The sequence below is a fragment of the Pomacea canaliculata genome, linkage group LG3 (assembly GCF_003073045.1).
Source record: "Pomacea canaliculata isolate SZHN2017 linkage group LG3, ASM307304v1, whole genome shotgun sequence".
Lineage (NCBI taxonomy): Eukaryota > Metazoa > Mollusca > Gastropoda > Architaenioglossa > Ampullariidae > Pomacea > Pomacea canaliculata.
In genome coordinates, this window is record NC_037592.1 from 31,784,442 (window position 1) to 31,801,246 (window position 16,805).

The 16,805-nt window shown below is 36.1% G+C and overlaps 3 protein-coding genes across 3 annotated transcripts; 1 reads left to right on the forward strand and 2 right to left on the reverse strand.

Annotated features, from left to right (window-relative positions):
• Positions 1-250: 250 nt before the first annotated feature.
• On the reverse strand, positions 251-7,917 carry LOC112559297 (cathepsin O-like). The gene is made up of 9 exons (XM_025230412.1): positions 7,563-7,917; positions 7,202-7,298; positions 6,459-6,573; positions 5,943-5,999; positions 4,947-5,103; positions 4,487-4,596; positions 4,136-4,302; positions 3,127-3,219; positions 251-2,749 (listed from the first exon to the last, which is right to left on the reverse strand). The coding sequence occupies exons 1-9, from the start codon at positions 7,752-7,754 to the stop codon at positions 2,712-2,714; spliced, it is 1,026 nt and encodes a 341-aa protein (XP_025086197.1). The 5' UTR covers positions 7,755-7,917; the 3' UTR covers positions 251-2,711.
• A 221-nt stretch (positions 7,918-8,138) lies between these two features.
• Positions 8,139-12,790, forward strand: LOC112559299 (40S ribosomal protein S3). The gene is made up of 6 exons (XM_025230419.1): positions 8,139-8,260; positions 8,536-8,760; positions 10,552-10,646; positions 10,876-11,063; positions 11,172-11,370; positions 12,715-12,790. The coding sequence occupies exons 1-6, from the start codon at positions 8,231-8,233 to the stop codon at positions 12,725-12,727; spliced, it is 750 nt and encodes a 249-aa protein (XP_025086204.1). The 5' UTR covers positions 8,139-8,230; the 3' UTR covers positions 12,728-12,790.
• Positions 12,791-13,926: 1,136 nt separating this feature from the next.
• Positions 13,927-16,344, reverse strand: LOC112559300 (nucleoside diphosphate kinase-like). Its single transcript, XM_025230420.1, has 4 exons — positions 16,139-16,344; positions 14,670-14,771; positions 14,430-14,542; positions 13,927-14,140 (listed from the first exon to the last, which is right to left on the reverse strand). Exons 1-4 carry the CDS (start codon positions 16,307-16,309, stop codon positions 14,023-14,025), a joined length of 504 nt encoding a protein of 167 aa, XP_025086205.1. The 5' UTR covers positions 16,310-16,344; the 3' UTR covers positions 13,927-14,022.
• Between the last annotated feature and the right edge of the window lie 461 nt (positions 16,345-16,805).

The window sequence follows — 16,805 nt, forward strand, 5'->3', positions numbered from 1 at the left end:
GCTGTGGTGGACGGTAAGACCATTACATTAACTGTTTCTAACTTAAAATCACTTCAAAGATTTGGCCCAGTGGATACATTCTCTAGATCATTTAGTTGGATCATACCATATAACTACCATAGCACGTATTTACAGTTGTGTATCACCCTGGTGATTAATGCTAGATCTTTGAACTAAAGAAAAAAATAAGACAAACATTGACATAGACTTGACGATCCATCTGTACCACATCTGTGCAAAATAAGAATACTGGCTGTTTGATACGTCTTTATTAGCCAAAATATACGATTTTATACGAACACATGTCAAATACTAGAATATTTATTAGAACAAAATGTACAAAAATATGTGAAAGTCACTTTTAGAGTAAATAGGCGAATTTGTTGTTAACCTGTAAATGTATAAAAGAGGGTGGTGATAGTCTAGCATCCATGGGGACACCACTCATCTTAGGGCCAGTTGTCTCACTCCCTACCTTTCCTTCCCAACCATCTATGGAATCAGATACCCAGTGGGTAAAGTGAGGGAAGTATGCTGTGAAACAGTTATCAACCAACCCATGTGAACACCTTATTGTTGTGATAATCTGAACACAAATGTTTATATAGCAACACAGCCATCCACATTTCTATATCAAGTACATAATAAAAGCTTTATGTTACTGGTAACAAAAAGGATAAACAGCACGTTAATGTGAATGTGTTGCACACATATGCTTGGTAGCAATTAAATCAACCAGAAAGAGGACTTTGGTTCAGGGTATGGTATAAACAAACTTAACAAAAGTGTAACGCATTTCTGTCGGATAAAAAAAATTAAATAAAAGGTTTCAGCAAAAGTTGTGATCAAGTACTTAAAACAAACCAATTACATTTTGCATTTCAATTTAAACAAAATTACGTATAGCTTTTCCTTCTTTTGGTAATTTTTCAGCTTTGCTTCTTATATTCCATTGCACACCTCATTCATACACAGCTCATAGCCTATTTTGCAACAATTTTGTAAGTCTTTCTTCCTTCTCCATTTTTTCATGTTGTCAGCAAAAGGAAATATTTTGTGTGAACAAAAAGCAAAAAAAGTTAACATCCATAAAAATCATTATCCTAAATACATATAATGTTGCCTTTTGCAAAAGGAAGAAAAGGGATCATGGACCCTCATTAAGAAGTAATGAAGGTCCGTGGCTGTGAAGATGGCAGTAAATCCACCAGTCTCCAAAATACTGATTTCATTACATTTTATAAATTACGCAAGGCAGACTCAAAAGGTTTTCTCTAGAGTCATGACTCAAATTAAGTCACTTCAGAATTTACAAATAAATTCTAAACAATCTATCGCATTCAAATATAACACTTTACTTATCCCAGAAGGCAATTTGGGGCAGCTCAATATAAAAGCACAAAACAATAATAACCTATCTATTTCTGTCAAACAGATTCATGCATTCATGGTTCAGACAGCTGCATTTATTCCCACACAGTAACGTTCAGAAGTTGAACGGCCAAAAACAAAGGATAGCCTCAGTCTATTGGTCCTGCATGTCGGTACACAGAATCGGAATTTACAGATATAAACTTAACATGATATAAACATCATAAGGCACTATGATCCTGTTTGATATGCAAATCAGCCTATCAATGTGAAGGGTTCTATTATTTAATCTGAATTTATGGAATAATACACAAGAAGTCCAGACAGGCACTAACATGTTGAAAGCATCAATAATATTAAAATAATACTTTCCCATTGCTGCTCTCCTTTACAGCAATAAGTATTTCATTCACCAAGTTACACCACTTTACAACACAAATATTCCACACACATGCATACATGGAAACCTTTTACAATGGTAGAAGGATGTGTGGTTGAAAATACAATGAAATATAGAATAAGAAATGTTCCTCTATTTACTAGCCACATGACCTAGCCACTGCCGGTTTTTAATGCAAATAATAATAAAGTATTATTATTATTGTGATGATGCATTTAACTATTTTAACATAGGCTCAATGCACCATGCAGTATTAAAAACAAACTAAAAAGGACAAATATACAAACACACACAGAGAATAATGTTCAGACCCTCATCTTGTTGAATAACAATTTGAAAAATATAATGCCTTTTATAACAAAGCTTTGACAACGCTGTTAAAACAACTGCAGCAGACTTTTTGCAAATGGTTGTTAATTTTTTATGGCAAGCCAGAAGCTGAGATAGTATCACAGAAAGCTAGTCTATACCTGTAATGTCGTCTTTATATTTCATGATTTAAATGATGATTACAAAATGTACAAATAACCAAAACTAACTAAAAACAGATAAAAAAATTGAAATCTCCAAGAAACACGAACCTTACAGTTTAAGATAAATTCCAGAACAACATTTTGATTGAAATGTCAAATTATGTGTTGCCGAAAATTCTACCAAAATAATTAGCTCTCTCTTCTCTCTCTCCACTAAAGTGGATGGAATGAGTTATAATTTGGAAATGTACAAAACCAAGATTCTCATTATATTATATAAAAACTTGGTATTTGAGCAATAAGGGGACCATGCCTTTTCTACACAGGTCAACATTCTGGTAGCAAAACACAATAGCGCATGTGTATACATTGATGCAAATGCCACTATTCATCCATTTGTGAACTTGCCACAGAAGACAACTGCTCTTCTCAATAAACTGGTAGTGACAGCCAAGGAAAGCAAGATGTTAAACAACTGTGATAGAAGAAATTTGCTCTGCAATTCCTAAAAAGAAAAACAAAATTATTATGAAAATTATAAAGCTTGTTACATAATCTGAAAATTCTCTGCCTAGAAAAAAAATCCCTGACGACATACATCCTGCAAAAAACTTACTGACATGCCTTAGACACTTATCATCACTACCTCTCTCACAATCATGATATAAAATAAAACTGACTCTTAAGTTCAACAGGAAATCTAGAAATTTATGACATCAGCAAAGTTATAAAACTATGCACTTTTGCATCTTTCTCAAAATCGTTAGCAATATACCATTTTTTTCAATATATATATATGATAAGAAAGTTTGAAGAAGACATACAAAAAATATATTTTAATAAATAAAAGGGCAAAAAATCAAATACTGCAAGTTCACATACCACAGAGATTGCTTCCTATTTTAATGTATAGGTAACCATCAAGACCAAAGTCAGGTCCCCACGAGTTTCGCACAATATAGTATGGAACTGGACCTTAAGAATACAAAATGCTGTGAGAAAAACATGCACTACTTAATTTTTTTTCAACATAATTTTTGTAAGGCATGCAAGGAGAGTGTAAAAATGAGACAAATATAGAGCTTGTGCAGTATCCAAAACAGAACATCCCCTGGTCCCACTGCAAAAAATGTGAAGTGCTTATAACAGAATATTGTAACACAACAAGAAGAAAATGTATGTATGCACAGAAATGAAACAGCATTTAAAATGATCTCCCATTTTAAGTCCATTATATTACATTTTAACTCAACAGGAGGACTTGATATGTCTTGTGCGTGCTGCAGCTGTTGATCAGGACACATCTCTCAAAGTTTTGCAATTTTTCTGTATTATATTCAAGAAATCTACTGCTACAATTGAAGTAATGGCTGCCTGTGGAGACTAAATATTGTTTCTGCAGATTACTTCACTTGTATTAAGTTTTCATCTTCCATTTTTATCCAAGTTCCTATGACATGCAGAAAAGGTTTAAAGGAATCCTCCATGTTTCTCTAAAGATTTTTTGCTCGCAAAGTCATCAGAATTACATTTCTTGGGTTTTCTTTAATTTTGGATAAACTTCATTCACCTTTAGATGATTTTAGTTTGAGTGACTTAAAATCAAAATATATTGTTTGACATTAATACAAAGTTTTCCCTGTGACTTAATCTCAGCAAAAATGAATATTCTGATATGTATGAATCTTCTACAAGAACTAAATATGTTATTGCCTAAAACAATAAAAATAATTATCTAAAAATAAGAACAGTTAATTTATTTTTGATTGTAAAAACTCATTTAAAACTATATTATTGTGACATATATTTTTCCATTGTTTTAATGGCCAAATGTGACAAACAATGAGCACTTTGATTAGAGTTACATATTCATCTGCAGATATAGCCTCACCTGTTCTGTCATATCCCACAATCTCAACAGCATGGTTGGTGTAATTTGCACAGTGGAACTGAATGATGCCACCAACATAATTGTTCCATGTTGATGCATCTACTGCTGCTGCCACGGGGCCAGTTGTTCCCAGCCTGCTTACTAAGTTCTTTTCCTCACCAACAAAGCTGGTAGAAGATAATGTCAACTACTTAAAACTATTAAGGTGATGACCCTTTAGTTTTCTGTTGACAAAAAATTCTGCAAGTAAAAACTTAAAACTTAAAACATTAATGAAATCTTTGAATTCTGTCCCAGCCTTTAAATCCAGATAAATATAAAGTTTAAAAAAGGTGAACATTAAAACCTTACTCTTCACAAGTATAACTGGACACCTTCACTAGTTTGTCAGTTGGTGACAAAGGCTTGCAGTTTCCATTTTTGTCTGTCAGTGGGTAGTTCTTCTCAAAAGTAATTCCATTCTGTGAATCAAAAGGACAATTCGGTAAAACGGCTTGCTCAAGTGCTATTAGCACATGCATTTCTGTAATGAGATTTAAAGAACAGTGTTACATGTTATGAAGGCAAAGCAAAGTAAACCCAGCAAAGAATAAAAATATTACTCAAACTAATCTATTCTCAGGCTGCAGTTTTTCTATTGTAAGCTTATCTGCATTTGCTTTGTATTGCAAGTGGATAAAATAAGAATGAAATTACTTTTGCTGAAATCATGATGGTGTTTATTTTTATTATAAATCTCACATGTGCTCCAGAATGTGTTCAATGGCTTTATCTTACATAAACATGTGTTCCCTAACAGCAGCTAGCTTACTTTCTGCACCCAGTACAAGGCTCTGCAAGTATCACCACCAGAACAGCCAAAGTTGTTAGTGTCACAGTCAATAAGCTGCTGAACAGCCAGTTGTGGAGCACTGGTGTTGTATTTGATTGCATATGAGCTTTCTATGGTTTCTATGACTGAAAATGCCCTGAAAATTTATATCACAAGAACAGAAAATAAAATTACTTTAAAAAAATTGATAACATCAATGCATTGTGTGAGTACTCTGTGGCCGATTGACCAGGAAAGCAACCAATAGGAAGATAGACAAGCAGTTTTTCTACGTTCTATCTCAAAAATGTTTTTTTTTTTTTGTGCTGTGCTAACTTTATTTTTCCCTTCCCTATCTCTATATGCCGTGCTGTTTGAATCATGTTTTGTCACATGATGCCACAAAATACCTTGATTTAGTTATTCTTCTTGTGGACCAATCTTCATATAGATAACACCATTCTCAACCATCAAAAATTTTCAAAGAGAAGGAAAAGGGAGAAAACTTTAACTGAAGCTCCATCCTGTAATCTATTCGCTCAGAAAGATGATTGCTTATAATGCAAAATACGGCAAGCGCTGAAGGATGACCAACAGACAACTTACTTATTCCAATTATTAATTTATGATTGGCAGCTTGACACCAGTCCCCACCTACAGTGCATCATGATCTATAAAGTAAAGCTACCATTTGTAAAAAATGTCTGCCACCTTCTGTACTGCAGTCTGGTCAGTCTTGCATCATGTTATTGACAACAGGTGCTAGAGCAACAATGCAATACAACGTACAAAAACATATTTCCTGCATAGCATCTACAAAATATGTTAACCTTTGCAGTCAGTAAATGAATTGTGTTGTAATAAGAGTGACATAGGTAAACAGAAAGTAAAAAGCAAAAAGCACTGACTAATGAAGAAATTTATTTGAATGAAAAAAAATGATAGTAGGGAGAATGATTCACGACAACATAATAATTATTTTGCATAAAAATATACCAGCATGCTCCACACTGTTCTTGATTCTTCACAGGGGTCACTACATCATACAACCTCCTGAAAGAAAGCATTTTCCAATTATATTTGCTTCCCAGCACTCAAAGATTGTTAAAGCATTATTTCAACTCATTCTAATTCTGGCTGCACCTTAGACATATAAATATATGTGTAACAGCCTAAGAAAACGAACCGACAGTCAACAATATAAGAAACACAACCATCACAAAATGGATGATACCATGGCAAACATGCACATGATACTCTGAGTATACTGAAGACAACTCTATATTTGAATTTTTTTCAGCTATCGATTTTTAAAAATAATTTTTGAAAATAAGGTAATTTCATGGGTAACTCGCTCAATACAGAGTCTTGTTTAATGAGTGAGTGAAATAAAATCAATAGTTCTAAGATAATTGCGAATATTTCTATGTAGGCAAGAATAGTCTGCTTTACACGTCCACGTGTACTTAAATATATATATATTTATCAAATTACTTGTCATGCATCATTTACCAGTCTATTTTTGATGGCACATCTTGTAGCTGCACTTGTGCACTACTAGGTAAACTGTAGAACAGCAATGGCTTGTTTGTTCTGGACAGCTTTCTAAAGCCTGACAGATATTTCTCTAGGATCAAAAAGAAACCTCTTATTAATTTAATATTCCAAAGCATAAATGTAGCTGCACAATCTGTAATCAGCATTAAAACAAAAGGTAAGGTTTAATAACCTGGTGAAATAAGTATTTCTATTACATGCTTGCATTAGCATTCTAATTTCCTTGAAAACATTATATCACTATGGCATAAAACAGAATCTTTGATTGATCTTAAGAAATGAATACAACTATTAAAAATGTAGTCTTTTCCTTAGGAGAATGAATGTGACATGCTACTGAAATTACACAGCAAAGCAAATATAATTGTTCTTAGATTATGACTTTCTAGCTACTTATGTCAGCTGAAGTTAATTTCTCAAACTGAAAGTACTGCTCATAAACAATGAAAATACTTAAAAAAGATTTACACTTCTGGGGATCTGATTCATGACCTGATAACTTCAGATGTAAGAGACTGACATTAAGAAAAAGAATTGTCTCTACCTTTATATTTTCATTTCCATCATTTTCCATGTCATTGACTGTTTGAATTTTATATCATAGAGTTTTCTTGAAGCAGCTATGCTCAAAAGTAAAGAAGGCAGAACATTTATTCAATGAAATGGTTTGAGATACTATTTAATGTTACAACTCTTACCTTGAAACTCTTTTTGAGTAAGATCAGAAAATTTGGTAATGCCAAACACTGAAGACGCATAGGGCTTGTTCATCTCATGAATGTGTTTGAGATTATCCTGAAGACCACACAATTTACAAATTAAAGTATATATATATACTCTTGAATACTGAGCATGACTCTCACTTCTGTGTAGTACTATCAGTTGCTTGCTGTGGATGAATAAGGAACTGAGGAACATAGTTACAGTGGATCGACACCACCCAATTGTGAAACGATGAGACTTCGATATCGCGATTTGTCTATTTTCATATTGTGAAAGAAAACAATTATTTAGACAAATGCCATTCCAAATGATCGATAATAGTCCTTATAATCTCACCTTAAATATTTCAAATCTTGTATAAAACTCTTTGGTATCGTTTTTATAAGGTTTTGTAAAATCATTAATGAACTTATGGAAAAGTGACAGGTCGTCTGTTTTGTAAGCTGCAAGCGGGACACAAGGCAAGACCACAAACAACGTTAGCAACATTTTACTCTGGAAGTGTTTTTCGTTCTGCGACTTCAGCATGTGACCTATCCGCAAGCGAAAGCGTCTAAAAATTACAATCCATTTGAGAATTACTTTACTTAGGTCACTAGGATTAGAGATTTCTTTCCGTGACAGAAATACTCTTCTGAATTACTTTATATCTATAACATTTACATACATTTTATTTTCTGAGGCATTACATCAATCAAAATATATCGTCGGCTTGAAAAATGTTGCAAACGACATCGTGTTGTATGCGTTTTTGGCCATACTAATGTATTGGTATTTATTTCAGTACAATTCTCATTGGAATGTGTGTGTATATATATATAAGAACTGTGTGAAATATACTGAGTACAAGAGTGAATCGAAAAACTATAATCATCGCAGAACTTTGTCTTCGAGTCTATATTGGTAGCTTTGACTTCCTTTCGATTTCACCTTTTATTTTGGGAATAATTACCCACAACTCCCTACTTCAGCGTCAACACTTCCTTTTCCGACGAAACTTCAGCATGGCGGTCCAAGTGTCTAAAAAGCGCAAGGTAACTTAGTAATGAATGCAGTATACTTTCAGTTTATAAGAAAAATAATAGAAGAAAATAATCGTTTAAGACACGAATATCTATTTTATCTTCTAATTCTTAGTGTTTATTCGCGGATGATGTTCAATAATAGTAGATTTCGCACTGAACTTTCTGCTTCAGAAGCTATCGGTAGTCGCTGTTACAGCAATATACGACTCGAATACTTGTTGATCGTTGATATCAAACTGTTTGCGTGGACATATAATATTTTACATATTTATTGATGCTTGCAGTTTGTCCAAGATGGCTTGTTTAAGGCTGAGTTGAACGAGTTCCTTACTAGGGAACTGGCCGAGGATGGATACAGTGGTGTAGAGGTTCGTGTAACACCCACACGCACAGAGATCATTATCCTAGCCACAAGGACACAAAATGTTCTGGGAGAAAAAGGCAGGAGGATCAGAGAGCTGACATCCGTCGTTCAAAAACGCTACAACTTCCCAGAAGGCACCGTTGAGGTTTGTTGACACAAAATAAAGAATCCTGTAATGGTGTTGGGGGTACAATGAAGTTGAGACAGGAGATGATGCTTTGTGCCCTTGCAATTGCTATACAGTCAAATCTCCCTACTATCAAAAGTGGCATAGTAGCGTGGCATAGTAGGGTTCGTAAAAACGGCTTTATTTGTTCAAGTTACCTGTCAGTCCAAAGCAGGCAATTAATTTTCCCAAGGGCCGCATGAGAAATTGGGATGGTTTTAGAAGGCCGGACTAATATAGTTAACTCAGTTTTACTAATACTGTATTGTGTATATATATACAGAGACAGGAGGCCTTTGCCCAGGTCTAAGCTCTCAAGAATCGTCGGCTTCGCTAGCTGTCTCCTCTCATTCTCCCCCTCACCTCTTCATCCTCCACCCTCCCACCACATCCGCACACCTGCATCCTGTCGCTAGTCGACCCCCTCACACCTTCCTCTGTCACGTGGCTGTGCCAGCGACCCCCCCCCCATTGCCAGCCTCCACCCTCCCTGTGTGCGTGCTATGTTCCATCCACCTAACTGCGATGTCCCACACTACCATACAGTATAATAATCGAGCACTGAATTTCACAACTTGTGTCTTTTAACAGTCACAAAAGTGGCTAAATTTTTTGTTACATTGAATTTATAGTCGGGACCGAGCAAAAGTGGCGAATAGTAGAGGGGTGGCATAGTAGGGAGATTTGACTGTAGTTAATTTTGACATGCAGAGTTTGCTTCCTGCTCAAGAAAGAAAATTTATGTCGTGACACATGTGTACATTCCTGAAATCAGAAATCTTGGTCTCGTGTTTAACTTTTATTTTTAATAAGGTGATCCTGGTTAACCAAATGCACAGTTAGTTGAAGACCAGATAATCAAGGTTCTTTCTAACCCATTTATATTAGTAAATGTTACTTTCTTTTAATTTTAGTCCCAGATTGTTTTATTTGTTAGTTCTTAAGATATGATTTTGAGTCAAGTGTCACATGACTGAATATTGTGCAAAATTGGGAAGCATTGATGAGATATTCTTTTTGGAGCAAGTACTGTCTACCAAGGTAGCTGATATTTTGGTTAGAAATATATCTAGCTCCTAAACTAATCTTAAATGTTCTTCAGACAGACCTTGTTGCTTGCCATGTGACATGTGTCTCGCATTTAGAACAAACAAATTTTTTCCTAACTGCATCACCTAGGACCTTGCAGCAAAAGGCATTAGTATAACGCTTAACACATTGCTTATAGGGCTTCTGTAGCCGGTCTCTCCCTGTCAGCATAGCAGCAAATGACTGCGGATAAAATTTCGACCGGTATTTTTAGATTATATTTAATATCCTACAATAAAACAACTATGATACTTTGTTTTAAAGATCATTTAAAATACATTTACATAGTGTAAATTTTAACAAATATATGTTTTGTTGTCTTGTAGTAAAATAAGCTGAAAGGATGCAACTCTATAGGATGGAGAACTTCACAAATTGAGAAAATACCTGATTAGTTGATTATTTTCAGCCTCTAAAGGGAAGTAATCGAAAGAGGACCTATTCCTAAAGGTTCCCGTGTTTTCCGCCTTATGTATTCATTCATTTGCGCACTGAACTAAAAGCTCCGACACTACTGTGGTTACAACTGTGTCGCTGACCGCATGCATGTCGAAAGGAACTCTTTCTGTTGCAGCCAGATTGAAGGTTTGTGGACAGAAATGTTACTGAACTTATCAGGTCGTGTTAGTACTTTTTCCATTCCATGCTTTTAAGTTAATAAATGAAACTTTTTTCCTGCAGTTGTATGCTGAAAAAGTTGCAACACGCGGTCTGTGTGCTATTGCTCAGTGTGAGTCACTGCGATACAAGCTGATTGGTGGTCTTGCAGTGAGAAGGTGAGTTTTGTGGGAAAGTGTTGACCATTGTTGGGGTATCAAAGTTTGTGTCAATGTTGATCTTACAAAAGTGACGTAACAAGGGTTTTTTGCCAAAAAAAAAAAAGGATATACTCGAGAGTGTATTTTCAATAAACTGTAACTTTGTGTACTAAAAGTGGCCATCTTCTTTTGTTAAACTGAGTTTTTGCATGACATGAATGTTTTATTCAAATTTGCTATGATTCAGGGCCTGCTATGGAGTGCTTCGTTTCATTATGGAGAGCGGTGCCAAAGGCTGTGAAGTAGTTGTGTCTGGCAAACTTCGTGGTCAGCGTGCCAAGTCAATGAAGTTTACTGATGGTCTTATGATCCACAGTGGTGAGCCCCTCAATGACTACGTTGACACAGCTGTCCGACATGTGCTTCTCAGACAGGGTACGTATCTTTTGTCTTCGTGCCTATTCCTTCTGATGCCTTTCTTCATTGTACTGCTTCAGGCCAGAAGATGTTGGATATAGTAAAGTAAATGTTATCTGTTATCAGGTGTGCTGGGCATTAAGGTAAAAATCATGTTGCCTTGGGACCCAACTGGCAAGATTGGTCCACGACGACCTCTGCCAGACCATGTGTCAATTGTGGAACCCAAAGATGAGGTGCCACCAGCACATCCCTACAGTGAGCAGAAAGGTGTGAAGCCAGCAGATGCTTCTGGTCCAGTCGCTGCAACCCCTGCATATGATCCGTAAGTGTTTGTGTGTTAAAAATCTGGATGTAGTCCTAACTCACACACATTGGGTATGAGAAAGGTGGCCAGGTTCAGTTTTGTGAAAGAAATTCCTTGGTTGTTAAGCTGACATCGATATACACAGTAAGAAATGGTCACATTACCCATTGGAGATCAGTTTTTGCAGGAAATTGACAAAACATTGTAACCTTATCTCTGTAAGAACCCTATCATATTACTACCGGAAATGTTTATTTAATATCAGTCATTACTGATGCCTTAATTAGTCCTGAGATTTATCCACAGAAGTACAAAGTGTGAAAAAAGGGGTAGTAATACAATTTTGGTGTTAACAGAATGCTCAAAACCTGTAGATTTTATAGTCTAGAGCAGTGATGCCCAACCTTTTTCGGCCTGCGGGCCATATCCATTTTGGATAGTCGTGTCGCAGGCCATATCCATTTCGGACAGCAGTGTCGTGGGCCACTTCACCGCAAAAATACAAAAAGGAAAAAAAAAAAAAATAGAGCAGATACCATTTTTTATTAGAAACAAGTTGTACTTACCATTAATTATGTAGCAATTAGTGGGATATTTGAAGTTGTTTTCCCGAAACCAACTTCTGAATGTCCGGCTGCATCGTAGAGTCACCAAGTCGGAGCACTGAATCGAAATGTTCGTCCATCGTAAAAAAGATTGGGAAACGCCCCTACGTGGGGATAAATACTTCTTCCTCCCTTTTTTCGTTTTTTTTATTATTATTATTATTACTAACATGCCGATTTCCTGCACTGTGGGCAGAAGTTTCACGGGCCAGATGGCACCGCATCGCGGGCCGTAGGTTGTGCATCCCTGGTCTAGAGAATACTCCAAAATTAACAGTGTTTTAAAAATGTTTATGGGTAATTTATTGTTGAGTAATATATTTCATAAATAACTTTAAAAAGATTTTTAGTACCTATGTAAGCCATGACTTCTGCGGCAAAAACAGCTATGTGAATTTTTCAGATTCCAGTACATTTTTTTATGAGCTTAAGTGTTAACTGTTCACATTTTAAAATCAAAGCTACATACAATTAAAGCATTCAGATCAGTTGTAGAAGAACACACCATCATCATGCTGAAAATAAGCCTCAATTATTTTGATGCAATTTCAAATTGTATTTGTGGCTACTTGTAAAAAGAAAACCTTATTGACACTTCTACTTTTTAGTCGTATTTCCATGAAATCAAGAAAATTATTGCCCTGAAAAACAAGTCCACAAAAATACTTTTTTTTAAACCACCAAAATAGTTATCAATAGAGCTCTAATAGCATCTTATTTTACACTGTCATATAATTTTATCCATTTCTTTTTTCAGGTCTTCTGCTTAGACATCACAAGGAACAGATTTCCTGCTAATACAAGAAATAAAGACTTTTGTGTCAGGAAGGAGTTGTGCTGTTTTTTGGTTTTTTTTAAGGGTGTGTGCTTGTACATTTTTGACCAGAAGACTCATGGGAAGAGAAAATCAGCTAATTTTGACACCTGTGCTCCCTACAGAGTTGTTGGTTCTCTGAAATAGATTTGGAACAGCCTTCACAGGCACTTTTCACATGCCTTTATTCTCCTTTCATTTGTAGAATACATAATTTGCTGGATTGTTCCAGCATCTACATTACTGCTGTTGCAATTCTGATGCAGACATGTTGACTGGTGACATAGCTAAACTTGTAATTTGAACAGTTGATACACTCTAAGGTTGGACCTCTGCTCTGGGAAAATATTGATTTTTGGTGCTGTGGTGTTTTTCACCAGTATTGACTTAAAATGAAACAGATTCAAAGGTGATTTTTTTTAACACCTACCCCCAAACCTCTTGCTGATAAAAAAGTATTGCTACACCAAAAAGGCTGACATTTGTTTATTCATTCCAATTCAGTTGGAATAGGTGCATAGTTTGTTAAATATTGTTTATGAGCGATAATAAATCTTGGCGTGAGGATCATTCCTTGGAGCTGAACAAGCAAAGTAACACTAGTGTTGGGAAATAGCATGTGTTGAAATGACTGCTCCCGGCAGTGTAACGACTTCTGATAGTAACATCTGTAATAGGTGGGGAAAAATTTGGCTAAAATTGACATTAGCACAGACAAGAAAAAAAAATCCATTTGCAGTGTACGGGTAGGTAATTGAGTGGTTATATCTCCTAGACATCTTGAAATAAAGTTTTTACATTTAGATCACTGTCCCCACCTTATAAAAAATACCAAAAGTCTTGTGTATGACATTGTATTGTGTGCATGCAATTTTGAAGTACTTGTATGTTTTTGATGAATAACGATTGAAAAACATTTTCCATGTATTACAAGTATGGTATTTCAACACTATGATATTTTTAAATATATATACCAAACAATTTACTCATTGGAGAAGAGGTCACACCTTTTAACACTTGACAGTGCATCTGCGTAAACTGTTAAAAATAACGGAGTGGGAAGGCCATCTTAGGGTGGTTAAAACCAACGGGACAGACTGTTGACATTGGGGCACTTGCAAACACCTGAATACCAGACACAACAAAGCACACAAGTTTAATCATGAGCTCAATTTTTATTTTCCACATGCCTAAGTTTTCAGTGTCAGATAAAATGTGGAGAATCCAGGTATTTGGTCAGTACTACTGGTCTTACTCATATACCCAAGGGGCTTCAACAGCGTCATAGGCTGCCAGCTCAGCATTAGAAAACCACAAAGCAATCTCGCGTTTAGCAGTGGCAACAGAGTCACTACCATGGCAGACATTGCTGAAAAATCAAAGTAGTTGCATCACACAAGTAATTGAGCCAACATAAAATGTTCTAACTTGAAGATGAATGGGTGTGATTTGATTTATCATTGCTGCTCCCCACCCCCCACCCTCTTGTCAAAGAAACCCATAAAATTTGGGGAAAGTGACTTCAATAAAGTAATGAAACTTTCCTACTTTTCACTCTGGTGACAGCAATAAATCAAGAAAATTTAGTCCACAATCTATGGAGACATAAGCATGACTGTGTGCTGTTCTTGTAATTATCTTCATAACCTTCAACATACCGTCCAACATCAATGGCAAAGTCCCCACGTATGGTGCCTGGTGCAGATTCTTGTGGTTTGGTTGCACCCAGCATGACACGGCCCATCTTCACAACTTCTTTTCCTTCCCACACCTTATGAAGTAAAATAGTTTTAAAATATTAGACATGTAATAGATGCTGTGCAATAATAGGTACTATCTCCTAAAATTTTAGAAGGGGATTTTTAAAAAATAAAAGGGCTAGTAGGTTCTGATCTCACCATGGCAAAAATTGGCCCAGAGTTCATGTACTCCACAAGACCCTTGAAAAAGGGCTTATCCTTAAGTTCCTCATAGTGCTTTTCAAGGTGTGCCTTTCCTGGCTAGGGAAAAAAACAAAACAGATCATTACACATTTTGATAATTGTCACAATCCAACTGAATTATAGTGTGAATAAATTAGCAAGCCAGTTACCTGAATCATTTTTTCAATGTTCATAAATAAGGTAATTTCACACTGAGCTTACCAAGTTCCTCTAAAGACTGCTTACCTAAAGCACAAAGAGCCAAGATAAAATAAGGCCCTTTGCTGACCCAACCAAACGCAAACAGAACACGGCTATCATGGTTTGTTTAGCAAATACTCCTCTGTGTGTGAGTTCCTTGTTAGAACCCAGGTCAAGATAGCTAGACAGAGGTCATCTGAAAGCAAATCTCACGTAAAAAAAATATTTTGCAAGGCCAGCCCTTTTGTCAATACATCATGCAAACTTTGCAGGTCTAGAAGAAGCCAGAAATGATGGTGACCAATCATACCAGTCCACGGCTCGCCAAATCATTACAGTCATTACAAGACAAATTGACTATGGCTGAAGCAATTGACTAGGCCAGTGGGGCAAAATGACAATCCTCGAAACAACTGTCTACAGTACTAATTATTTTAGAAATGAACTATTTAAACTTATTTACCACTTCTAGCACCTTTCTGTAAAGTTATAATGCTCTTAACTAGAATGCCTCCTATTTCAAAGGAGCATAAAGAATTCGTAAATCATAACAATGGGAACAGTTATTGGTCATGACGATTGTGTTAAGATCCATACCAGCAACTGTTAGGACTGTCATTTCTGCGCTAGCCCAGCAGTTTAATCAGTATCATGCTTACATAAAAATACAATAAATTAAAGCACTTATGATCATTGTAATCTGCCACTACTTTTTTCCAACCTCAATCAAAATGTACGAGAAACAAGGTAAACCTGGTGTCATAAGAATTTCAATGCAACCCAACGAATCGAAATTAGAATAACTATGTCGAGCATGTCTTGAAACACTACAGGATGGCTTAGAAAAAAAAAGCCAGAATTAATAAAAGACCTGACGAAAGATTTGTAAAATGGTACAAACTCGAAAAATGTTTGTCATCTTGTAGTGACCCCTAATGACTTATCGTCACACAAAACTAGTATGAAAAGGCTTGACGTGTAAAATGAAAGACAAAATCCACGTGGAACGCACGCATGCAATTTTTTTTTTTTTACTTCATCGGAGATTTAATGTAATTTATTAGCAGTAATACTAATGTGACAACTAGATACAAACGAGTGCTTGAGAACGACTCTCTTAATCTACAGTAGGGTGGACACAGCAACACGCGACCATCTGCTTTTGAAACGTGACACACCTACACAATAAACTAACGAAGAAAACCGGTGTCAATTCTATTTGGCACTTGGCTGATTTCACTTACCACGCACAACTTAGCTCCGACAAGCTTGTAGCCTCGCTGTTCAAATCTTTTAACGATCTCGCCAATAAGTCCTCGCTGGACTCCGTCTGGTTTGACAGCAATGAAGGTTCGTTCGTAGCCCTGTGCCATTTTGGTGAATGAGGAAAAGAGGGTCAGAAGGGTTGCGACCATGCGTCCTGAAGGAGAGACCGAGGCTGCGGGCAAGGTGAGAGGTCACGTGACATAATTGATGCGTGCGACCAGTCGTATCGGAAAGAAAAAGCTAGATTATTCTTTGGATTTAGATTCTAGCGAGCAATTTTAATAATTTCTTTAAAAATCATTTATCTAAAGTAGATGAGAATATTTACTATAAATAAATCGAGCGCTCCAACAATCCTCGGTAGCATAGGGGTTAGTATTCCCGCCTGTCAAGCGGGAGGCCGGAGTTCAGCTTCCCGCCGAGGAGAAAACCATGCATCCGTACTGTTTTACTTCTCCCAAAATAGCAAGTCTTTTGCAGGAACCATCTTGTTTGTTAATTTCAAATGCAATCGAAACCGTCCATTCCCATGTCTCTAATAGCCTTTAAATATATCACCCACTAATTAAATATGTTTTTTTTTCTAGCGAATTAAGGAAGGAATTTGATTTATTACGATTGTTCTACGGAGACGCAAGAGACCTG